The sequence below is a fragment of the Harpegnathos saltator genome, unplaced genomic scaffold (assembly GCF_003227715.2).
Source record: "Harpegnathos saltator strain DR-91 unplaced genomic scaffold, Hsal_v8.6 scaffold562, whole genome shotgun sequence".
NCBI lineage: Eukaryota > Metazoa > Arthropoda > Insecta > Hymenoptera > Formicidae > Harpegnathos > Harpegnathos saltator.
Window position 1 is genome coordinate 94922 of NW_020230385.1, and position 26463 is coordinate 121384.

The 26463-nt window shown below is 39.5% G+C and overlaps 2 protein-coding genes across 7 annotated transcripts; one reads left to right on the forward strand and one right to left on the reverse strand.

Moving 5' to 3' along the window:
- Nucleotides 1-17930: 17930 nt before the first annotated feature.
- LOC112589642 (histone-lysine N-methyltransferase E(z)-like) lies at nt 17931-19906 on the reverse strand. 5 transcript variants are annotated; one of them, XM_025303708.1, is made up of 8 exons: nt 19644-19904; nt 19438-19558; nt 19248-19386; nt 19037-19177; nt 18666-18762; nt 18425-18590; nt 18195-18356; nt 17932-18102 (listed from the first exon to the last, which is right to left on the reverse strand). In XM_025303708.1, exons 2-7 carry the CDS (start codon nt 19446-19448, stop codon nt 18296-18298), a joined length of 615 nt encoding a protein of 204 aa, XP_025159493.1. In that variant the 5' UTR covers nt 19449-19558; nt 19644-19904; the 3' UTR covers nt 17932-18102; nt 18195-18295. The 5 variants fall into 5 exon arrangements, with proteins under 5 accessions (XP_025159494.1, XP_025159493.1, XP_025159497.1 ...); XM_025303709.1 differs by having other exon boundaries at nt 17931-18051; nt 19438-19906; XM_025303712.1 differs by lacking the exon at nt 18666-18762 and having other exon boundaries at nt 18425-18578; nt 19248-19369; nt 19644-19902.
- A 1441-nt stretch (nt 19907-21347) lies between these two features.
- On the forward strand, nt 21348-26463 carry LOC105188893 (uncharacterized). Of its 2 annotated transcripts, XM_011150588.3 has the most exons (5): nt 21348-21934; nt 22013-22159; nt 22240-22344; nt 22517-23648; nt 23742-26463. In XM_011150588.3, exons 1-5 carry the CDS (start codon nt 21788-21790, stop codon nt 25283-25285), a joined length of 3075 nt encoding a protein of 1024 aa, XP_011148890.2. In that variant the 5' UTR covers nt 21348-21787; the 3' UTR covers nt 25286-26463. The 2 variants fall into 2 exon arrangements, with proteins under 2 accessions (XP_011148890.2, XP_011148889.2); XM_011150587.3 differs by having other exon boundaries at nt 21349-21934; nt 22517-26463.

Consider the following 26463-nt stretch of genomic DNA (forward strand, 5'->3'; position numbering starts at 1 on the left):
TTTTATTTTTTCAGGTTGCTGTTGTGAGTACAAATAACAAATATGTTCCAACGCTGCAATCAGAAAATGTGAATTTACAATATAAAATAATATATTTTAGTTATGCACAAATGAATATATATGAATGCATATAATAATAAAAGATGTTTTTCATAGATATTGTCTGTTGCTTGAATCGGTTGTTCTTCTGTTCAATAGTAATGTTCTAACGCAGCTCTCTGTAAATGTCAAATCAAATGCAGCTACTTGTAAATGTTAAATATGCAATATGAAGTAATGTATTATTGTTTTATTATAAAAATATATAATAATAAACATAAAAATATATAATAACAAGACAATAATATATTACTTCATATTGCATATTTGACATTTACAAGTAGCTGCATTTGATTTGACATTTACAGAGAGCTGCGTTAGAACATTACTATTGAACAGAAGAACAACCGATTCAAGCAGCAGACAATATCTATGAAAAACATCTTTTATTATTATATGCATTCATATATATTTATTTGTCCATAACTAGAATATATTATTTCATATAATATATTTCACATTTTCAGATTACAACGTTGGAACATATTAAAAAAAGTCAATGGCCAAGAGGCGCTAAGAATATTTATATAATTTGCTTAGTTAAAATTGATAATAAATATTGCATATGAGATAATGCATAATTCTTTTATAAGATTTACAAATAAAACACATATAACCGGGATATATTAAATATTAAATTATGTATTGTTGCGTGATAAAATTAGTAAAGAGGACCGTGATATGTCATTAATAAAATATATGACGGGGGTGGAGGTGGGGCCTCTTCTATACTTTTTATAATAACTAAATACTGTTCAGAAAACTGCAGTTACATTTGTGATCTCCATTGTAGCTCTTGTAACAAAATCAGTGATATCCGTAAAAACTTACCTTAAAAAAGGTTAAAAAAAGCGCCAAGATACGCGTGTGTTTGTGTCCGTGCAAAAAAATTTGTAAAAACACTTTGTACCAAAATCTTTGTAAAAAAACGTATTAATAACTATAACAAAAAAATAACTTTTGTAAAAAAACTTTGTACAAAACCTGCTGTAGGAAAAACCGTATTAATAACTGTAATAAGAACATCCTTACAAAAACTACTTGAAAACGTTGTACATTATTTTTTACTACAAAAATAGATATTAGATGTGCGCCAAGTAAATATGATAACAAACTAGTATTATATTATTACATTTCTTATTTATTATGTATTTCTTATGATCTTGCTTTTTTTATATTGCCGTTTATTGAATATATATTAATGAAGTAGTTTGTTACAGGTACTATTGATTCATTGGTAAAATAACTTCTCAGCAAACAGCAAGTAACAGTTATATAATTTTTTATTGTATTTCACACTCAACAATATAACTGTTATATAATATAACACACATGTTATATTGCATTTATATCGTTTAGTTGGAAATTATAATTAACTGCTATATCTAATAGTTATGTAACTATTACATACTATTTAATGGGTTGTCATGGTTATTATTATTTTTAACAATAACAGAAATGCAAGTAACGCGCGTTAACTTACTAACTTACTAACTTTACGTTAAATAAAAAAAACAAAAAATTTAATCCAAACATACAAGGAATTGAAAAAAAATTATGAAGATTCACTAAAAATAAAAAAAAACCTTTGGCGCGGCCGGGTCATATTAACAATTTTAATGTCAGCTACAAAAGTATGTTTGTAATATACACACATTATAATAAAATTCTAATGCAACTTAAATTCTAATGCAACTTTGGATTAAATTTTTTGTTTTTTTTATTTAATATAAAGTTAGTAAGTTAACGCGCGTTATTTACATTGCTGTTATTGTCAAAAATAATAATAACCATGACAACCCTGTAAATAGTATGTAACAGTTATATAACTATTAAATATAACAGTTAATTATAATTTCCAACTAAACAATATAAATGCAATATAACATGTGTACATTATATAACTATATACATTATATATAATTTATATTGTTTAGTGTGAAATTACAATAAAAAATTATATAACTATTACTTGGTGTTTGCTGGGAAGTTATTTTACCAATGAATCAATAGTACCTGTAACAAACTACTTCATTAATATATACTCAACAAACAGCGATATAAAAAAAAGAACATAAGAAATACATGACAAATAAGAAATGTAATAACATAATACTAGTTTGTGGTCATATTCACTTGGCGCACATCTCCTAATATCACTATTTTTGTAGTAAAAAATAATGTACAACGCTTTCAAGTAGTTTTTGTAAGGTATATTTCTCACAACTACTTAATGTGTTCGATTACTGTTATAATTCGAAGAACTACATATCAAATATATCATCTTCAGTTTCAGGTAGTGTTGGTTTGCGGTATTGTAATGTCTTCTTGGCAGTTATTTTCCTCTTACAAGGGAAGTGTCACAACTGTCCCTCACCGATTTGAATGGGCTTCGGATATGTTGTAGAGCATAAAAAACTAAGGGATATATATTGTTTTATATCGGCTTCGGAGCATGTTTAAGGGGTGAAACCACCCCTTGACAAAAATAGCCGTTATTATTTTTATCAAATATTTTCTGAATTATGAGTCATATGAAAAAAAAGGTTCAGACAAAAGTTTTGCAATATTATATGCTATTTGTAACCATGTATTCAGTTTTTAAAAATTTCAAATGTTGAACTACTCCCCCCTCTCGTTACTCTGGCAAAATTTTTAAGTTTTTGTAAGGACAAAAATTGTAGAGCATTAAATATTAAATCCATCCATATATAATATTAAAAAATGGTATTTAATATTTTGGACAAAACGCAATGAGAAAACTTCATGGTATATGTGCCGCTCTGCCCGAGTAGATAGGTACTGTAGGTAACAGTTGGGCTGAAGAGTTCGTAGGCTAACACATAGATGGCGCTACTAGAATAAATCCATAAGATGTTTAGTTAGTACCAACCTTCTAAAAAAACGTGTATAAATTTCACAGGTGTCGGACAATTGGTTCGTGAGATATAACATTGGGAGTGAAGCAACTTTTGTTATTGTGAAAAAATGGATAAAAAAGAATTTCGTGTGTTGATGAAGCATTGCTTTTTGGGGAAATAAATACTGTTGAAGCCAAGGCTTGGCTTGATAAACATTATTCGGACTCTGCACCAGGAAAATCAATCGTTGAGAAGTGGTTTGCTAAATTTAAACAAGGTGAAATGGGCATCGAAGACGATGCACGCAGTGGACGACCGAAAGAGGCTGTTACCGACGAAAACATAAAAAATGTCCACAAAATAATTTTGAATGATCGTAGAGTGAAGTTAATCGACATAGCTGAGACTCTAAAGATATCAAAGGAACGTGTTGGACATATTGTGCATGAATATTTGAACATGCGAAAGCTGTGTGCAAAGTGGGTGCCGCGCGTGCTCACAATCGATCAAAAGCAACAACGTTTTGATGATTCGGAGTAATGTTTAGCGATATTCAACCGTAATAAAGACGAATTTTTCCGTCGATATATTACAATGGATGAAACATGGCTCCATCATTACACTCCAGAGTCCAATCGACAGTCAGCCGAGTGGACTGAACGCGATGAACCGAAGCCAAAGCGTGGAAAGAAGCAACAATCGGCTGGCAAGGTTATGGCATCAGTATTCTGGGATGCGCGTGGTATTATATTCATTGATTACCTCGAAAAGGGCCAGACTATCAACAGCGAGTATTATATAACTTTGTTGGAGCGTTTAAAGGATGAAATCACGAAAAAACGGCCCCATTTGAAGAAAAAAATGTGCTGTTTCATCAAGACAATGCACCGTGTCACAAATCAATGAAAACGATGGCAAAATTGCATGAATTAGACTACGAATTGCTTCCCCATCCACCGTATTCTCCAGATCTGGCCCCCAAAGACTTTTTTCTGTTTGCAGACCTCAAAAGAATGCTTGCTGGAAAAAAATTTAGCACTGATGAAGAGGTTATCGCCGAAACTGAGGCCTATTTCGAGGCTAAAGAGAAATCGTACTATAAAAATGGTATCGAAAAATTGTATGACCGTTATAATCGTTGTATCGCCCTCGAAGGCAACTATATTGAATAATAAAATCGAATTTTACCAAAAAAATTTGTCTTACTATGTTAGCCTACGAACTTTTCAGCCAAACTGTTAGGTACGCCATGATATTTCTTTGCAATTGCACTATGCTTCACGACTGCTTGTGCATATTTTCTTATGCTACAATTATTCGTAATGATATGATATACAATATTACACGAAATAAAAATGCTTGATGAAAACGTGAACAATAGAATAATTTGCATATATAACAGTAGCAAATGTGTGTGCAGCATCGCTATTTATACAAAAGCTCCAAATGTATATTTTCTTCATTTAATGTATAAAATTTATGTTCACTACAATCTGAAAGGTACGTCGATTAAGGATAATTAAAATGATTAAAAAAGTATTTCATGCAATGCACGTGAAATAATGAAACACATTATCATCAGCCTAATTAGGAAACCTCCTAACTTCAATTTTTGACAAAATTAAGATACTCATTTTGTTCGATTTATCTCGACGACTTTGATCGAATAAGATGAGTCTCAATTTTGTCAAAAATTAGAATTAAGAGGTTTTCTAATTAGACCGACGTTATGTTACCTCTGCAAGCGAGTAGTGTGACAATACAATATATTTTATTAATTGCTAAATGAAACATAACGAAGGGCTTAACAAAAATTATGGAGTAATAATTTATAGGATAGAGAGGAACAATACAATAAATTATAGAAGAATAACACGTTATTATATATATTTCACAATAGTGATAAACAAATCAATACAGTATTTGCATATAAACGAAAAATAAATGTTACATTTATGGCACATATTCGTTGCAAAGGTGGTGATCATGGAAAAATGTGTGATACAATATGATTTTTTGCACCAAGAGCAAATAATTATGGCAGTTTCGTCACAAATATCGCATTTTATTTTAGAATCATCTTGGAAACAAAACTCAACCGGTGTTTCGAATTCGCCTGGCCTACTCTGTAAATATCCACTTTTAAACCACGTATATTTAAATAAATTGTGAAACTGAGTGACGAGAATTGATGGTGCGTTAATGATTGCAGTTTTAAAATATTGTTTCTAACATGAAGATCAATTGCAAAGTCTAATAGCATTACAATATCAGAAAAATGTTTAATAAAATTTTTCCATAATCGAAAGCCATATTCATCTAATGGTTGTATTTTTCCCGTTGTACCGGCCGGAATGGTTAGGAAAACAATATCTGATGCAAAATCCGATCTAGTTTCCTGAATTACATTGGGATAATGTCCACTCCATGAATCTAATAATAATACGGATTGTGGCCTGACATTCGGAAAAAATATTTCTCTCAACCAGGTTTTCATATAATCTGATGTCATTTTACCTGATTTGGAAGCCATTACAAAAATATTAGCAGCATTGAATAAATTTTCCTGTACTCGTGGACCGAACGTTCCTGTTGTTTCTTTTAATACAATTAACAGAGGCGACAATAATCTACCATCAGCAGAAATAGTTGGCTGTATGGTATAACTATATGTGGTTCCTGATATGGATTGCACTACGGATTCTATTTTCTTTGTAACTTTTTGTGCTAAGGTACGACCAGTGTGAAGTACTAATTGGAACCCACTCTGATCTGAGTTGGAGATATTTTTCACCCCGTATCGATCAATATAATATTTGACATTTGTAATAAATGTATCGTATTTATTTTCTAACTTTGATTTGGATAACAAGGATTTTTTCGTGACAAATTTGGTTATTTTCCTAGACAAAATATTATGTATCTTTTTGAATCTTTGTACCCAGCTACATGATGCTATGAATATCCAAGCATATTTTCCTTTTCTTGTGCTCCATTAGCCCATCGAGCAATGTTAATATCATGAATAATGACTTCTTTTTCAAGTGCTTCAGCGAAACGGTTTAGTGTATATTCAGAAATTGCTTTTACTAGGGGCGCAACTAAGTTTCCGGGTTGGATGGCGCTAACGACACATGTAGTCGACATACATGTTTGAAGTTGTGTTTTTTTTATAGCTTGGACATCTGTTAACAATAACCAGTGTGACGTGGAAGCCGGAAAGGCGCCCGTCCCAGGCCGACCTTTCGGCCCTTAGGCGAGACTTTCGGGGGGGGGGGTGTCGCCTTGCACTCCCCCCCGTAATAATTAGTGTCAGCAAGCGAAGCGTGCAGGTGGAACGGTCCCGCGTCCCCGAGCTCTGTGCCCCTGGACCTCCCGCGCCGCCCATCAGGACCAAAGGGACAGGTGGAGGAGAGAATAGGACAACGCTCTCAGCTGGACCGCCACCCCAGGTGAACGCAATCTTGTTGCACTACTATTATCGGTTCCGTATCGTTGTGAAAGGTTCTCGCGGCCACTTCCGTTGTCCACAGGCCTGCAAGGATATCGCGCCGAACGGTCTGCGTTCCCGTGCTTGGCGCGTGAACGCCGGCTAGACAAAGCCAGCCTAAACACGGAGACCGGGCGAGCGTGAGCAAGAGAGAGAGAGAGAGAGAACGAGCAAGAGAGTGAGACCGAGCACCCGTCCCGCGGATCGAAAAACAAAGATCCGCGGAAGGATTCCCGTATAGGGAGATTTACCGAGGAACGGGGAAAGACGGGTAGCACGAGACAACACCAACGGACAAGAAAGCCTGTCGGGAGAAGGAAATAAAAAGAGGAGACTCCCATTGTCGCGCTCTCTAATATCGCCGACTTGCTTCCGAATATTACCGGAGAGTTATCGACTGCCGTAAAAGAAAAGAACAAGGAGATTGGTGAAGATTGGCGTTCGCGAGTGGAGGGCTCCGGACGTAGCCCCCGCCCTAGAAGGGAACGTCAGTGGCAGCGCTGCGCCAGAGAGAGCGTGAGGGGGAGAAAGGAGGAGGACCACGTCGCCGGGAGGTTCCCGATTTTGTAAGACCTTCCACCTGCGTTATTATTTCGGTGTCGTGACCGTAAAGAGTCTCGTCCAAGTTATCGGCGTAGCGCAAAATCTCGAATTCGCGAGGGCAAAGCGAAGTGTATCGTATCGAGGGGTCGGACCGTTCCGATCCCCGAAATAATAAAACTGAAGATAGTCGAAACGCGCCTCGTCATTCTTGTGTTTTCCCGGTCGTTCCCGACTTCCGACGAACCCTTCCCGTCTACCGACTTAAATATCGAAGAGCTACCGGTCCCATCGACTTCGCGTGTCTCGGCCCTTTGGGGGTGTGTCGCGTACCGTTGGTGAGCGGTGCAGCCCGTTGCACCTGGCGCCCAACCTATTTCGTGAGAGCTAGGTTGGCCGAGGCGCGCGGACCGACGGCAGTTTGCCGACGGCGAGCGAAAATCGCGTCGCACCAGTCGTAATACCTACAAATATCGCAACCCAAAAATATTTTTTCTAACAAGGAAAATGTCAAGTTCTGTGCCAAATAAACAGCATTTGCGGGGAGCTTTGCTTTTCTGCTTTAACTTGAAAAAAATGCAGCTGAAGCACATGGTTTGTTTGAAGAGGCCTACTGCGAATATGCACCATCGAAAACTACCTGTGAAGATTGGTTTAAACGTTTCAGAAGTGGCGATTTCGATACTAAGGACAATGAGCGCTTCGGAAGACCAAAGACAATTGAGGACGCCGATCTGCAAGCGTTATTGGATGAAGATGATACGCAAACACAAGGTCAACATGCGGAGGCATTAAACATGACTCGCCAAGGTATTTCCAAACGTTTACATGCCATGGGAGAAATGCAAAAGGAAAGAAAATGGGTGCCGCATGAGTTGACTGAGAGACAGATGGAAAATCGAAGAGCCACTTCCGAAATTTTGCTTTTGCGGCATGAAAGAAAGAGTTTCCTGCATCGAATTGTTACTGGCGATGAGAAGTGGATATATTTCGAGAATCCCAAACGCAAAAAATTGTGGCTTTCACCTGGCGAAGCATCAACATCGACGGCACGGCCAAATCGCTTCGAAAAGAAGACAATGCTCTGCGTTTGGTGGGACCAGAAAGGAATCGTGTACTATGAGCTGCTGAAACCGGGCGAAACTGTCAATGAGCATCGCTACCGACAACAACTGATCAATTTGAACCATGCATTGCTCGAAAAACGGCCAGAATGGGACACGAGACACGAACGAGTGATATTGCAGCACGACAACGCTTCGTGCTATCGCACTTTTATCGTCCAGAATACCATCAAAACGCTGAAATGGGATCTACTACCGCATCCGCCGTATTCGCCAGACCTGGCCCCTTCCGATTATCACTTGTTCCGGTCGATGGTGCATGGCTCGGCTGGGCAACACTTGGCCAATTTCGAAGAAGTGCAAAATTGGTTGGATGAATGGTTTCGGTCCAAAGACACGTCGTTTTATCGTCGCGGTAATCATACATTGCCAGACAGGTGGCAAAAATGTGTAGCTAGCGAGGGACGATACTTTGAATAAACCATTTTTTGTATTTCTCTTGAAATATTCTTTTTTTCATTGATCAAAAAACTCAGAAACTTAATTGCGCACCTAGTAATTTTTCATTTCTGCTCCCACCTGCATTGATAGTCCTCCCATCGTCGTAATTGTCGAATTGATGTAACTTTTTTGTACCTTCGTCTAACTCCTTCAGTCGTTCTTGGTCTTATTTTACTTCTCCTCCAGAATTCCATAATTTTTCTTTTATAATCACTTGATATTTCTGCTTCAACATCAGTACAAATAACTTCTTCTGGAAGATAATCCTCATCTTCATCATACTCCAACAAATCAACTCTTTCTGCCTGGGGGTCTCATTCGTATCATAGAAATCAAGTATTTTCTCCTCTTCTATTAGAACGTCCATTTTATTTTCCATGTCTGTGAGCATATTTACAATATTCTCCTTCACTTCCATTTTTTCCGAAGTTACCGGAGTTTGTAGAAGTTTACGAGCAATGAATATTGCGTATAGCAACGGTATAACATTCCGTGGGTTAAATGGAATCATTCTACAAAATATTAAAATTTACCTATTGGTTAATGCTGCTCCGGTCTTCCGTATATTATAATATTAATAACTCCACAAAGTGTATAATAATTTAAATAATATAAATACGAAGAGTAACAAGCGTAGGACAATACAATAAATACTTACATAATTTCACAAAATTATAGTGTATAACACACTTTACACTATGAACTCATGAAATGATCTGCCCGTTTTCAAATATTACAGACATTTTTATGGTCTGCATAGTGCGCAATACGATCAGATGAGCCAATTATAGTGCGCATGACGATCACATGAGTCTGTTTCATGCGAAACGAAAACAAAATTTATTTATAGAAGTAAAGTATAAATAAATGGTTTTTGATGCACTGCGACACAGCTGACTTTGCTTTGTATACAGTCTGTAAAGTAAGAGCGTGCATGGCTTAAATGGCAGTTGGCTTCAAATATCGTCCTAGTTTTTTGTGAGCCGATAGATGAAACCTGTGTCGTGAATGCTTTGTCACAGAAGATTCAGTTGACGTCGAACTCTAACCTAAGAAACACGTTAACCGCCATGAGTGCCGCATACGCAACGCGCTACGAGCCTGTGTTCCTTTGTTCCCACCCCAAAGGACCAAAAATGTAATATGCAATGGTTACTAAGTATATGGGAAAGTCAAAATCGTTCGCCGCTAAGTGGGTTCAGCAATATAAGAAGATAAAGAATGTCGATGACTTGCCAGAACGTGGCAGGTTAGGCAAGGTGACGCCGAATATGGAAAAAAAATTATGAATTTGTTTAAGCGGAACCCGACCTTAATGCTTAAAATTTATGAGAGGTGTTTGTTGCCGACTGCTGAACGATGTTTCATAAAAAGAAACGAGGACTGGATCTTACAGAAAGACCACGACCCAAAACATCGGAGCAAGCTTTGCACTGAGTAGAAAGAGCAGTTTGGCATCGTCACACTTGATTAGTCATCGCAGTCGCCAGATGCATATCCCATTGAAAATGTATGGGCATATCTCAAGCACAAGCTTCGAGGAAAAAGAGTGTGCACTTTGAAGTAGCTGACACGAGAAATTCGTCTCATTTGAAGGTCTTTACCGAACGAATACGCAGTCAACTTAGTGGAAATGCCTCGGAGATGCCTCGGAGATGCTTCGGAGATGCCAGGCAATTATCAATGCCGGTGATGATCGGACTCATTATTAATGATATAGCATTTTTCTTCTCATACAAGTTGTTCTCACACAAGGAGAACAACAAATCCATGTACTTAAAAGTCATTAAAAATAAATTTTTCTATACATTAACCCGTATACGCTCTTACTTTACAGACTGTACACGGCATTATAAATGCTCAGAAATAAATGTACAACTTATAATTATATATAATTTATAATAATATATAATTATATATTAGGAATACAAATAAGTTTCTGCCGTTTGACAAAAGATGCCCCACCAGAAGGTTATGTTGAAATTGTCAGATGTAAAACGTAATATCGTAAGTTTGCACATCTGGTAACAACATAACCTTGAAGTATTAGTGACTCCGTATCAGCATCACATAATTATTTCGTACGAAAATGTCAAGTTTTGTGCCGAATAAGCGTCATTAGCGGGAACTTTTGATTTACTTCTTTAATTTGAAGAAATCTGCAGCTGAGGCGCATCGATTGCTTGTAGAAGCATATGGTGAGACTGCTTTAAGTGAGAGAAGTTGTGAGTGGTTTCAAAAGCTTAAAAACGGTGAGTTTGACGTGGAAGACAAAGAACGTAGTGGAAGGCCGAAAGTGTACTGCGACGCGATTTTCGCTCGCCGTCGGCAAACTGCCGTCGGTCCGCGCGTCTCGGCCAACCTAGCTCTCACGAAATAGGTTGGGCGCCAGGTGCAACGGGCTGCACCGTTCACCAACGCTACGCGACACCTCACCAAAGGGCCGAGACACGCGAAGTCGACGGGACCGGTAGCTCTTCGATATTTAAGTCGGTAGACGGGAAGGGTTCGTCGGAAGTCAGGAACGAACGGGAAAACACAAGAATGACGAGGCGCGTTTCGACTATCTTCAGTTTTATTATTTCGGGGATCGGAACGGTCCGACCCCTCGATACGATACACTCCGCTTTGCCCTCGCGAATTCGAGATTTTGCGCTACGCCGATAACTTGGACGAGACTCTTTACGGTCACGACACCGAAATAATAACGCAGGTGGAAGGTCTTACAAAATCGGGAACCTCCCGGCGACGTGGTCCTCCTCCTTTCTCCCCCTCACGCTCTCTCTGGCGCAGCGCTGCCACTGACGTTCCCTTCTAGGGCGGGGGCTACGTCCGGAGCCCTCCACTCGCGAACGCCAATCTTCACCAATCTCCTTGTTCTTTTCTTTTACGGCAGTCGATAACTCTCCGGTAATATTCGGAAGCAGGTCGGCGATATTAGAGAGCGCAACAATGGGAGTCTCCTCTTTTTATTTCCTTCTCCCGACAGGCTTTCTTGTCCGTTGGTGTTGTCTCGTGCTACCCGTCTTTCCCCGTTCCTCGGTAAATCTCCCTATACGGGAATCCTTCCGCGGATCTTTGTTTTTCGATCCGCGGGACGGGTGCTCGGTCTCACTCTCTTGCTCGTTCTCTCTCTCTCTCTCTCTTGCTCACGCTCGCCCGGTCTCCGTGTTTAGGCTGGCTTTGTCTAGCCGGCGTTCACGCGCCAAGCACGGGAACGCAGACCGTTCGGCGCGATATCCTTGCAGGCCTGTGGACAACGGAAGCGGCCGCGAGAACCTTTTACAACGATACGGAACCGATAATAGTAGTGCAACAAGATTGCATTCACCTGGGGTGGCGGTCCAGCTGAGAGCGTTGTCCTATTCTCTCCTCCACCTGTCCCTTTGGTCCTGATGGGCGGCGCGGGAGGTCCAGGGGCACAGAGCTCGGGGACGCGGGACCGTTTCACCTGCACGCTTCGCTTGCTGACACTAATTATTACGGGGGGGAGTGCAAGGCGACACCCCCCCCCCGAAAGTCTCGCCTAAGGGCCGAAAGGTCGGCCTGGGACGGGCGCCTTTCCGGCTGCCACGTCACAGTACGAAGACATGGAATTGGAGCATTATTGGAGGAAGATTCGTGCCAAACGCAAGAAGAACTTGCACCTACATTAGAAATAACTCAATAAGCAATCGTTTAAATCACATCGTTTAAAATCGTTGGAAATGATTCAAAAACAAGGAAATTGGGTTCCATATGAATTGAAACCGAGAGACGTTGAACGCCGATTTTGCGCGTGTGAAATGCTGCTTGCCAGGCATAAAAGATAGGGTTTTTTGCATCTTATAGTCACTGGTGATGAAAAATGGATCCACTACGATAACCAAAAGAAGAAAAAATCATGGGGACCACCTGGCCATGCTTCAACATCGACAGCCAAACCGAATATTTATGGAAAAACTCATGCTGTGTATTTGATGGGTTCAGCTTGGTGTCGTGTATTATGAGTTGCTCAAACCGAGCGAAACCATTACTGGAGCTCTCTACCGAACACAATTAATGGGATTGAGCCGAGAACTCAAGGAAAAATGCGCCTATTACTATTCCAGATACGACAAAATTATTCTCCTACATGACAACCCTCGGCCACATGTTGCAAAACCGGTCGAAACCTATTTGGAAACACTTAATTGGGAAGTCCAACCCCACCCGCCGTATTCACCAGACATTGCCCCTTCCGATTATCACTTGTGCCGGTCGATGGCACTATCCGGTCGATGCTTAGACATGGCCTGTCTAAGCAGCGCTTTACATCATATGAAGATACTAAAAATTGGGTCGATTCGTGGATAGTCTCAAAAGATGAAGAGTTCTTCCGATGTGGTATCCGAATGCTGCCAGAAAGATGGGAAAAAGTAGTAGCTAGTGATGGACAATACTTTAAATAAAACGTAATGTACCGTTCTTTCACAATAAATTCCTAATTTTTGATAGAATACGGCGGAAACTTATTTGTTCTAATATAAAATATGTTCGCATATTATTATACATAAAGATATAAAATTATATATAAATTGTCGTATATAAGTACACATATTTATATATAAGATGATATCATTTACATATGAGATTATATGCAGGATGTCCCATTTCAAGTGTCCACCCCAAATATATCTCTTATTTTTGATTTTAGAGAAAAATGGTTCAAACATGTTTTGTATGGTTTCTAGGGGGCCATAAGATGATTCCACTGATTTGACCTTGAAGAGTCATTTGAAGGTCACGAAAAGGTTACTCAATCTTTTTAGATGGCACCCTCTACTTTTTATTACATATTCTTGTAGCTGACCTCGAGAGCTTCCAAAAACACTACAATAGATGTTTTTTGGTGAAGTACTTCTCGAGTTATAAAGCTCCAAATTTACAATATTTTGATAAAAATACAAAATGTTTCGTAAAACATTCACTTTCCGATAGTCTTATCTTACATGACCCAACCAGTCAAGGCAAGATCCGAGCATGATACAGCCAGTTAAGGCAAGATCCGAGCATGATCCAGCCAGTCAATGCAAGATCCTAGCATGATTCAGCCAGTTTAGGCAAGATCCGAGCATGATCCAACCAGTCAAGGCAAGATCTTCTTTTGTGTACAATTACTTAAAGTGTTCAAAAACTTGGCCATTTACTTGTATGCATAGCTCTAGTCTATGGTGAAAGTCGTCCGTAACTTTTTCAAGAATACCTACATTAATATTTCTGCAAGCCTGTCTGATCCGGGTTTTCATATTTTCAACGGCTGTAGGCTTTTACGAATAAACTATATCTCTAATGTAGCCCCAGAAATAAAAATCTAGGGGTGTCAAGTCGGGTCAACTTGGGGGCCATTCTTGAACTCGGCTGCCCATACCAATCCACCTTTCGGGAATCTATTGTTTAAGTATTGTGTAACAGCTCGAGATTTATAAGCCGGGGCTCCATCTTGTTGGAACCACATTCGTCTGAGTAAATCATTGTCGACATGTCTCAAGAGGTTGGGCAGGTCATCTTGAAGAAATCTTAGATAGATTGCCGCATTGAGATTTTCTTCAAAAAAATATGGACCAACAATAACATCTCCCAGGATGCTTGCCCAAACGTTAATGGACCACTGCCGTTGGAACTCTTGGCTTCTCTGTCAATATGGATTAGCATCTGAATAATAATGGCAGTTATGTCTATTAACGCCTCCTCTATTACAAAACGTGGCTTCATCAGAAAAAAGCGTATCAGCAATGAATCAGGGATTTTGTTGGATTTGATCTCGAGCCCAATTACAAAAACGTACACGGCGTTGGTAGTCCCTCTCTTCCAATTGCTGAGTTAGATGAATGTGATATGGGTGAAACTTGTTGAGCTTGAGCACACAATTGGCTGTTGATTTAGATATACCGTATTGCTTCTCAATTTGTCTCGTAGAGATTTGAGGATTCAAAGCAACGGCACCTATAACAGTCAATGATGTGACTTCATCAGGGCCCGATTTTCGCCGGTTTCTTCTAAGAATACCCTGTTCAGCTCTGTCGCAGAGTCTTTTTATTACTTTCCTATCAGGATGGCGTCTGTCTGGAAATCTTTCAGCATAAAGCCTTTCTGGTGCCGAGTAATTATTCCTGGCCTCACCCAAAATGCGAATCATGTCCATAATTTCATTTGGTGGATAAGCAGCCATAATTATAAAGAAAGAAGCGCCAAAAGACCAAAAATTCCTGTCTTATCAAAAGAAAGTCAATGGATAATAATATGCGTCTGTCTGAGACTTCGCCAAAATACCGACAATTGCCCAAGTAAGAAATTTGAAACAAGCCTCTTGATATTTGTTTCATTAAAAGAATTGACAATTGCACTTTCACAATTGTTACAATTCATTGATTATCAACAATACAGGATCTCATCTTGACTGGCTAGATCATGCTCGGATCTTGCCTTGACCGGCTGGATCATGCTCGGATCTTGCCTTGACTGGTTGGATCATGTAAGATAAGACTATCGGAAAGTGAATGTTTTACGAAATATTTTGTATTTTTATCAAATTTTGTAAATTTGGAGCTTTATAACTCGAAAAGTACTTCACCAAAAAACATTTGATTATAGTGTTTTGGGAAGCTCTCGAGGTCAGCTACAAGAATATGTAATAAAAAATAGGGGGTGTCATCTAAAAAAGTTGAGGTAACCTTCACGTGACCTTCAAATGACTCTTCAAGGTCAAATCAATGGTACCATCTTATGGCCCCGTCGAAACCATACAAAACGTGTCTGAACAATTTTTCTCTAAAATCAAAAATAAGAAAGATATTTGGGGTGGACACTTAAAATGGGACACCCTGTATATACAGGGTGCACGATTTATCTGAAGACATTGAAATATCTCGAGAACTATGCATTGGATAAAAAAAAGTGGTTAATGAAAGTTGTTAGTCTCGAAGGAGGACATCCAATGATACCAAACTCGACCTCCCACCCCACCCCCTGGGGGTGGTGGTTGGAGGCAACTTTGAACTTTTATTATGTTCTTTAAAAATATTGAACAGGTATTTTTTATTTCTCAATCCAATGATCATTTCTGGAGAATTGCGGAAAATATAATTTTTTGCGATTACAGCGCCATCTATCACGAATCAAAAAAAAAGTTTCGGACAAAATTTATTATATTTTGTGGCGTAGAATCCGTATCTGCAATAAAAAATGGAGGTTTCCATTTAAGATTTCAAAGTTGCCCCCAACCCCCACCCCCAGGGGGTGGGGTGGGAGGTCGAGTTTGGTATCATTGGATGTCCCCCTTCGAGACTAACAACTTTCATTAACCACTTTTTTTTATCCAATGCAGTTCTCGAGATATTTCAATGTCTTCAGATAAATCGTGCACCCTGTATAGATTAATGTTTATTATGGGTTAAGGTATAGATTAATAATATATATATATAATAATAAATAAATAAATAGAGATGGGAGGAGAGAGAGAGAAAGAGATAAAGGGGGGGGGGGGGAGAGAGAGAGAGAGAGAGAGAGAGAGAGAGAGAGAGAGAGAGAGAGAGAGAGAGAGAGAGAGAGAGAGAGAGAGAGAGAGAGAGAGAGAGAGAGAGAGAGAGAGAGAGAGAGAGAGAGAGAGAGAGAGAGAGATAGAGAGAAAGGGGAGGGGGAGAGATAGAGAGGGAAAGAGAGGGGGAGAGAGAGAGGGAGAGGGAGAGAGAGAGGGGGGGGGAAGAGTGTGAAGGAGTGAGAGAGAGAGAGAGAGTGAGGGAGTGGGAGAATGAGAGTGTGAGAAAGTGTAAGATATACGTACATATATGTACACACATAACATACATACAATACATTCGTACATACATATTTACGTATATACGTACATAGATATACATACGTACCACGTACATATGTATCTACATAGATAGATATATACGTATGTACCCAGATAGCCAAACCTGCGCGAGCAGATTTCGAACAAAGCCTACTATCATAGTTTGATGGCAAATAGGCAACAAATTTAACGCAGAATCTGTTATATCAAATTATGCCGCCAATCTGCGGTCAAATATGCGCCAGATCCTGTTGTCAGATATTTGACGGCAGATTTGTAGCAAAAACCGCGCAAGATTTGCAGTAATTTGATGGCAGATTGGCGGCAGAAACTGAGCAAACTCTACGTGCAGACTCTACGTATAGTTTGGCAGCAGTACCTGCGCGGTTTCTGCCGACAATCTGCTCGCACGGCCTGTTATACAGGTCCTGTCGACAAAACACGAGCCTAATGAGGACACAGATGGCTATGGTTTTGATCTGGAGATCTGATCGAAATTGGCGTCAATTTGCGCGCATTCTGTTAGCATTTTGCTTACTGGGTACATACGTACATACATACGTACACATGTATATACATACGTACATACAAACGTTCATATTATACATACGTTAATACTTACGTACATACATACTTACATATATACATACATACATACTTACATATGTACGTATATACGTATATAGATGCATATGTACTACGTACATATATGTACGTATGTACATACGTATATACCAATATATACTCTCTCACTTTCTCTCTCTCTCTCACTCTCTCAACCCCTCACTCTCTCACTCTCACACTTTCTCTCACTCCCAAACTCTTTCACGCTCTCTCTCTCTCTCTCTCTCTCTCTCTCATTCTCTGTCATTCTCACTCATTTTCTCTCTCACTCTCACTTTCTCTGATTCCCATACCTTCTCATACTCTCTCACTCTCCCTCTGCCATACTCTCACCCTCTCTCATTTTCTCATTCGCTCTCTCTCTTTCTAATAAAAATCACTCTCACTCTCTATCTTCCTCTCTCTCTCTCTCTAGCTCTTTCTCACTCTCTCTCATTCTCTCACCATTTCAATTCCTCACTCTCACACTTTCTCTCATTCCCAAATTCTCTCACGCTCTCTCTCTCTCTCTCTCTCTCTCTCTCTCTCTCTCTCTCTCTCTCTCTCTCTCTCTCTCTCTCTCTCTCTCTCTTACCCTCTCTCATTCTCTCCCATACTCTCTCATTCTCTTTCATTCTCTCTCATTCTCTCCTATGCTCTCCTATTCTGTTATTCTCTCTCATTTTCTCTCTCACTCTCACCCTTTCTTTCACTCCCAAACTCTCTCAAGCTCTCTCACTCTTCTACTTTCTCTCACTCTCATTCTCTCCCATTCTCACTTATTTTCTCTCTCACTCTCACACTTTCTCTCACTCCCAAACCCTCTCACGCTTTCTCACTCTCCCTCTCTCATTCTCTCATTCTCTTTTTCTAATGAAAATCATTATTTTATTATTTATTATATTATATATATTTATTATAAATACATTATTTATAAATATATATAATTTTCTATTTTTTATTTAAAATGAAAATAATTTTTAATAAACTGGCCGCGTCCTGCTCCCCCACGTTCACGATGAACCTTCCAAATCACTCGACTTTTGCCGGCACTTACTCCCCTTCATAATAAATTTGCTATAATATAAAATGTCCATAAAAAACTTGAATTTCAAAAAGTTCCTTTACCTACATGTGCAAAAAATCTCTATTACTACAATTTTGCAAAATTGGGCAGACAAATGAAAATGTAAAATTTAATTAAAAATAGAGAGGCATACAAATCAGGCAGTGCTTATTTCCTTTCTAATATTTCAGCTGTATGTATCCGCTTGATGCACCATTTATATGTGTAAAAGTCCATATAATATATATACATATATTAGAGAAACACCATTTCTCGCTCGATACCGACGAATTTTAATTGTTCTGTTGGTCCATATCTGAAAATTATCGCATGATTTTAATTGTTTGCAATTAATAAATTAAACAAAACATTACAGTAACATACCTATAGTAAAAAAATAATTCTTCACCAGGTTGAATCGCTCTCTTAGCAAAAATACCTATTCTATGATCACCGTTCACCATCATCACTTTCGCATAACAATTTGGATTTATCGAGTGATTAGCGAACTTTATTTTATTCCCTTTCCGTGTCACGACTACAACAAAATCTGAAACCGACCAAAAACTTTTAATTTCTATTATTTTTCAATATTTAATTAACTACTATATCTATCTCTACTTACCATTGTTAAGATTAAAAAGGAAACTACACATATATTTATCATATACTTTTCCCCTCCTGTCAGCTTCGTCTTGACTGATAATTTCGCCGCAATATTCCTAGATGAATTCATTCTTCGCTGCTGATATTTCAAATTGTATAAAGTATATTTCAAATAAAAAATTCTACTCATTGAGATTATACTGATTTTCACTCTAATAAATTAAATTTTTCGAAACTTATAAAGACCATGTTGCACGCTGATATTTTTGCAAGATTTAGAATTGATTTGGAAATGATCTGCACCATTCGTTTGGCAAAGATCTGGATCATATTCCCTGACAGCCAGATAACAAGGACACTGATTTGTATTGCATTGCGCTTTGCACTTACACTCAGGAAATCTGTTCTGGCATTCGCTGCTGCACTGATAAAACTTCTCGCAGAAGTTTTGTGCTTGTATACATGGGCATGAATTATCACACTGACAGCCGGAATGATCACAAGGTGCAAAATTGTGCACGTGATTAACACCTATTCATTCAAATGAAACGTACGAATTAGAGGCAAATAAGATGAGGGGATAGTATAAAATTTAACATACCCGAGTCCTTCTTAAGTTGTATTTTCCGGCAATGCATAGACCACAACCGATGCTTTTTTCTTTTTTCGCGGCGGTGTGAAGTCCTTGAGATTTTCTATAGCAGGAATGTCCGACGCTTCTTTCTGCGCAAATTCGTAAACTTCCTTGCATGTTTTTGTTAATAACCATTTTTGTTAATAATCATACTTACTTCTTAATCATCAGTGATGTTTAATCAAAAAATATCCTAATCAATCAATAATGTATCCCACTGATGATGACGATGCACCGATGTTGCGCGCTTAATGTATGTATATATTCTTAATCAATCACTGATGTTTAATCAAAAAAATCCTAATCAATCACTAATGTATATCCCACTGATGACGATGCACCGATGTTGCATACTTAACCCACCATTTCTTCCCAATGTTGCGTATACGCAACACGAAGTTTAACTTCTCAAAATGCAGTCAAAATGAACTTATTTCACAATTAGTCTAACACTTCGTGAAAAAAAAAATTACTGATAATTAATTATATAAACTTCGTGTTGCGTATATACACAACATTGGAAAGAAATGGGTTATGTTTATGTATGTATACTACTATTCAGCGCTCTCGTAGCGCCCCTGGTGTCGGAAAAACGAGATGCACAAATTCCCTTTCCTCGGCGGTCTAGCGTTTCTTTCTTTCTTTCTTACTTTCTTACTGAATCGTAATTTTCCATGATTCAGACTTTATCTTAAAATATCTCCACTTAGAGACAACGTACAAAAAAGCACAAGAACACTTTTCTACCTATTTTTGAAGGCCGAATCGATTGGGACTAAAAAAACCTCGATCGTTTCAGCCATTGCTGAGATATGAAAATCTCACCTCATTTCAACTTGCAGTCGCGTAATAATAGGCACGGTGTGCCTCGCGCCAAGTTCAAGCGCTACGAAATTGCGCCCGAACGGCGCGCCTCTTACCGTGCCTCTTGATCTGAAGATGAAGATTTTTTTAATTTAATTATCAACGCCTAAAAATTTTATCTGTTTCTTATTGCGTGTTAACGCTATTATCTCATTATCTCATTAAATTTCGATTAATTGACAAAAACAGCCATATTTATATTTTATATAAATATTTTAATATTTATTTTAAATATTATCTGACTATTCTGCTAACTAGTCATCGATTAAAATTAATAGACAACAAAAAGCGGACGTTATATTTTCTGGCTATTATTATTAATTGACTATTTTTTCACAACATTTATATGTGGATTAAACGTTACAATGATCTACTTGCAATTGACAAGTTGCCATTCCGCAACTCGCGACGGAATGTTGCAAGATTCTAGACCGGTCTTGAATATTCAAGATTTCTAACGGAAATTTTTTTACTTTGGGATAAATTTTCAACTTTTAACTTGACGAATTTCAACTTTTGAATAAGGTTCTCGAAACACCGCGGAGCAGGATGCTCGATTTTTACCATAGACATAGTATATCTATGGTCTGTTCTTTGTAGCTGCACTATTGAACTGGTGCAATAAGTTAAAGTGAGACAAATATAGGTTTTCTCATTCTAACTTATTGCACCAGTTCAGCAGTGCAGCTACAAAGAACAGACCACTAGACTGCGCGTTCTCCCAAATTTCAAGAGTGGGGGTATAACTCTCATAGAAAAGCAAGCACTCTGTTTTTACTGTTTGTTCTCTCTCGCACAGTCCCAATGGAAGGAGAATAGGGGCGGTGGTTACTATACAGCACTGTACAGCAACTGCCTCCTCTATACCCCTTCTATTAGGACTGTGCGAGAGAACGAACAGTAAAAACAGAATATATCCTTTTCTACGTGAACTATATCCCTATTCCTCGAACACGCAGTCTAGATATACTATGTCTATAATTTTTACTCAATTTTTACCATCTTGGGACTCCTCTTCGATGCTTGCGGCGCATGCGCAGTAAAATACTTTCCTGGCGTCACTAACGCTACCTCGGCGTTGCGAATCTTTCGTAAGATTTTGTCCACGAATCATGAATGTGCTGCGCAAGTGAGGACTGATCTTTATTTCGCCAGTAAGCATTAGCTCGAACCAATAGGAATTAGTGTTATCAACGCAGTCTGCGCTTATGCACCAATACGGTGAGAGGACAGATATCGCACGCAATATTCCAGCGACGAAGTTGCATTCGTGTAATTTATACCACGCCATATTTCTGTTCCGCGCGCTTTGCCATGGAAAATGTCTGCTGATTACGAGTGCACTCTCGGTTCGAATGGATGTGAATAACGCGCAAGTGACTCAACAAACTGCCCGAGCACCTATGTGAATATTGGAACGTATCACATGTACCGTGCAGTATTGTAATCGTACACTATTGAAATTAGGTGTGAAGAGAAGCGATTGGAAAGGTTATTGCTAGCACATCGTAATCGCGATGTGCACTCGATACCCACCACAACCCGCTTGCCGTGCATTTCGAGCTGTCGTAAAGCCGCATTGCGCGGTCTGAGCGAGATTCTGGTCACCTTGGCTCTGTCGCGATTACTTCCTGTTTGACACAATGTCGACGAAGCAAAACACAACGAACCGGTCGAACATGACCGAACGGTGTCGGATTTGTCTGGCGGACAACGGCTGCATGATCAGTTTGCGGAACGAGCGGGTGGAGAGCAAGCTCAAGGATCTCGTCAAGTGCACGTTCGTCGACGTACGTTCAATGATTGACCACGTTAGATTCACATTAACGAGACAGTTCAGATATTTATTCTATCTTTGTTTGTCGCAGATTAAGCATGAGGAGAATTTACCTGCTTTCGTATGTCATGTATGCCTGTACAAGCTGAATATGTGGAGTGAGTTCAAAGAGCGGTTCATACAGTCCAACAAGATTCTTTTGGGACAATTGCAAGCGTCAGAAGTTTCCGACACCAATGTAAGTGGTCACTATATCTTTTGGTTGGATGTTGTAACCATTCAGTGTGGTATATTTTTTATTTTCTTTTTCGATTCTAGAATAAGAACTCTAAGAATAAGAATGAAAAAAACACAGATGGGAGCGTAAAGAGAAAACGTTTAAGTGAGAACACTGAGAATACTGTTTCTGAGCACAATGACACGGTATGTTGTCAATTTTACAATTACTTAACTCACATGCTTTATGTTTTTTGTATATCCTCATATATCTAATTTGTACCAATAATATGTTTTCATGTTTGATGAGATTACTTGTATAACTAAAGTATAAGTTACATTTTGACAATTGTAAAACAACATGACTATACCATTTCAGAAAAAGACTAAGATAGAAGCAAGCTCTTCTGAAATTACAAGTGTTGACATAAAGGACCAAGGTGCAATGCATACAATATATATATCAGATGATGCTGAAGTAATTGTACCTAAGAATCCTGACAAAACAGTCAATTCTGACGATAGTAAGTTAAAGGAAAATGGAGATGAGCCAGTAGATAATAAACCATCGGCTGGATTAAATAAAAGTAGATTGTTACCTGGCAAACGTGGTAGAGCTATCGAAAGAAGGAAAGCGTCTACAAAACGCTGGGTAGAGAGGAAAAAGGCACTGCTAGCAGCGACCGGGGAGAATGTTTCCGATAGTGATTCAGTAGCTTCTGACGATGCACAAATGTCGCCTGTGCAAAAAGCCCGTGCAAAGACCAACGCAGACAAAGAAACTGAGCGGCAAAAGAGGATCGCGAAAGTGCTGAAGAACCTGGAAACGAGTTTCACGGAGAAATACACCGCGATTCGTGACATTGATCACATCGACACAGATCCTGATATCCGTAAGACACGAAATAACAAGGAATTGCACTCATCTGATAAACAGGATAAACAGGACAAGAATGTCAAGAGAACAAAGTCTGCGTCCCAAGAGCACTCGACGGAGAACACTCCGGTCGTGCTGGTGACAAAAGACGCTGCAGAAGAGCGCGCGCACAAGTCTGAGTCGCAAGCCAATGAGAAAGCATTCATACCGCGCATGATAAAGTCCGAGCTGATGGTTGGCAACGACAGATACGTCGTAACGTCGACGTTGATCCGGACGGGAGCGTCACGGCTGAGCAAAGAAGCCTTGAACAATCTATCGAAGGAGGGAAAGAGTCCCAACACCGACGACAGCAGCCAAGAGAAGAACACCGACATCATCGAGGCAGTGCAGCTGCGCAGAGTCCATCCAGCGCCATCTAACTCGAACAGCAAGAAATATGAAAGATGCCTGAACGTCGACGTCGAAACGACGGAACTGGAGTCGCTGAAGCGCGTGCAGGTCGGACTGGCGGACTTTGTTGAGAACGAAATGAAGCAGAAACTACTCGGCACGAACGACGATGGCGCGAAAGTCGACCGGACGGAGAACTCTTACGGGAAAGCTTACCGGAAGCTCGATCAGCAACTAAAAGGTATAGTAAAGAAGACTATAATAAGCAATGTCGAGACTTCTTTCATGAGAGACACAATTGCGCCTATGAAGCAGCACGATCAACCGTTCACAGTTTCATCGGATTTCATAGAGATGGTGAAGAATTCGTCCCTGTACCAGCCGTTAGTCATCGTCGAGCGCATGGACATTGAGAAGGAGAGTAAGCTTCGCAAAATTAACAACACCCATATGATGAAGCAAGTCACGCCAAAGAGCAAACTTATCGGGCCGTTCAGCTCGGTGTCCCGCAAGCGGCAGAGCGTGCCTCCGAAGAGATACAACGATTACAATACGTCAGCCTTGGAATCCGATTCCGATGAAATAAATGAGGTGCCCATTCAGGAGACGCGCAAAACAACGAGTACCCCGATTGTGAAGACGTACAGCAACGTGGCGGCGAAACAATCACTGGGAGCGAACAATCAGATACCCATTATTAAGCGGGTAGACACTTCGGCTGTTAAGATAGCAGATAACAACGTCACGGTGTCCGTTTACACGATTGAGCAACGTCCAATGGTGAAGCCGAAGGAAGAGAAGCCAGACTATGAGGAATCTATCAAGATAGAAGGCGCCATAGCGGAGAACCACATCTGCGGGGTCTGTGGCTTATCGTTTAACAGCCGCAAAGACGTCGAGATGCACGTGCGAAGTCATAAAGTGACAGTCCCGGAGAACAACGCTGCTACCGTGACGCGAAAGTCGAAGGTGAAACGCTGCAAGAGATGTCAGACATTGGTCGACGCGCGCTATGTGAAGTCACATGTATGTAAAACGTCGACGCCGTTGCTGCACAAATGTTACGTCTGCAATTCGACGTTCCGAACAGAGAAACTTCTCGTGCGCCACTTGGACAATCACGACCAGTCGGAATTCACGATAGAGAACATCAAGAAGGTCGACAGCAGCAAGGTGGTCGTACCTGCGAAACCGGGCGATGGGCAGGAGCCGAAAATCGAGATCTTGGCGAAGCCGCAGGGTATCTTGACGGAGAAGAACATCGTGCAGACCGACAAGACTACGAACACGGGCACCAAGCTCATCGACGACACCATAGAGAAGCCCAAGGAGACGTACACCTGTTTCGTGTGCGACAAGATCTTCACGGACGAGGAGGTGCTGAAGGATCACTTGCAGAAGCACTGCGACGATCTGAGCGAGGACGAGCAGAGCAATAACAAGGAGCAATACCAATGCGCTATCTGCGGTGACACCATGGAGTCGGACCAAGCGCTGGAGGAGCATGTCGGGAAGCATCTGTTCGACGACGAAGACGACAATCCCAATCTGATCAGAATCGAAGAGCAGGAGGACGACCAGTCGAAGATCTATCAATGTGGCCAATGTTCGGAGATGTTTGACTCGGAGGTCCTGTTGGAGATACACGTGCAGGCACACGAGGAAGAAGTCGCGATCGCGGAATGGGAGAAGAAGGAGACGAACGTTCACCCGTACGAGTGTATGCTCTGCGGCGAATGCATCAACACAGAGATGGAGCTGGCTGAACACTTGGACGTGATTCATAACATATGCAATGCTGAGGCGCAAGTATGTCAGTTGTGCGAGCAGCCGTTCAACACGCTCGAAGAGCTGCAGGAACACGTGGCGATTCACTGATGGTTTATGATTGTACTATAAATCGTACATTTCGTGAGGTTATGGAAGGTAGACCTATCTTTCTGTTGAGTACACGATGATGAGCTACAAACTAAATTTACGGCTAAAACATTTGCAAATTTGTAATTTATGACAAAATCTAGCGGAGAGCATCAAGTGCGCAAGTTAAATCCGTCTCCTATGAAGTCTCTAGGTTGGAAGTGCTTGTACATGAAACAACGTTAAAATGACTTACGACAAGTATATCAGCGAATACGTAACAAATCTAATTCTATTCGCTGTTTAAGATGTTTATAAAAGTATAATATAACTTATGAAATATGTGAAAATATGCACCTTGTTAATTCTATTTTCCAAATCTGATTTATGAAGAATATAATGATTACTTATACAAGATATCTGGGACATGACGTACCTCCGCTCGCGTGCGGGTAGAGAACTCGTCGAGTTAAACGAAACACGTCTTTGTTATTTCGTGAGAGAATCGCGATGATTATTAACATTATTTAAAAAATATTAGCAAATGGGTGTGCGGAAATGGTGGGAATGAGCTATATCGGCAAGTTTTCACTTGAACCAGTTATCTTCCGTGCATTCGTTCTTTAATTAATATCTAAGTAATTATCGTGTTTGTATAATGACATGCAATTTTTTGTTCAATTTATCCAGTTCCGCCTGCACACATAAGCGAACGTACGTGTGTTGTGTCCGATATTCTGTATATGTCATACTTGAGGTGTGAAAAATTATTTTTATTCATTTTATGTTATTTTAAATGTTACGCTAATAAAACTATTCATTAAGTATATTACAGAAATTAAAATCGATACAATGAGAAGAACATAAATATTGAGAAGTCCGCATGAAACATAATTTGCAATATATATATATATATACATACATACATACATATGTTTATAAATATATGTAGAAAAGGGGAAAAGGATTGATATATGCAAAAGATAATTTTGATGTAAGATAGACACTCGTATTACTCTGCTAATATAGTACAGCATTGTTTTTACATTCTTACATTAAAGTTATTTATGCAAATAATAAATGTAAATATATAAAATATAGATTGTTTAAGTCCCATTAAATGTCACAGTAAGAATAATATTTTCGTGATATATCTAACGAATTAGATATCTGAGCATTTGATAACTGACTAGTTATCT

Excerpts from the sequence above, each read along its gene's own strand:
- LOC112589642 (XM_025303709.1), bottom strand. Across the intron at positions 19,178-19,247 it reads ACAACTTAAGAAGGACTCGG|GTGTTAATCACGTGCACAAT; the intron begins GTATGTTAAATT and ends TTGAATGAATAG. Across the intron at positions 18,763-19,036 it reads CCAGAACAGATTTCCTGAGT|GAATATTGCGGCGAAATTAT; the intron begins GTAAGTGCAAAG and ends GAATTCATCTAG.
- LOC105188893 (XM_011150587.3), top strand. The coding sequence starts at position 21,788 with ATGTCGACGAAGCAAAACACAACGAACCGGTCGAACATGACCGAACGG. Across the intron at positions 22,160-22,239 it reads CAGAAGTTTCCGACACCAAT|AATAAGAACTCTAAGAATAA; the intron begins GTAAGTGGTCAC and ends TTTCGATTCTAG. Across the intron at positions 22,345-22,516 it reads TTTCTGAGCACAATGACACG|AAAAAGACTAAGATAGAAGC; the intron begins GTATGTTGTCAA and ends ATACCATTTCAG.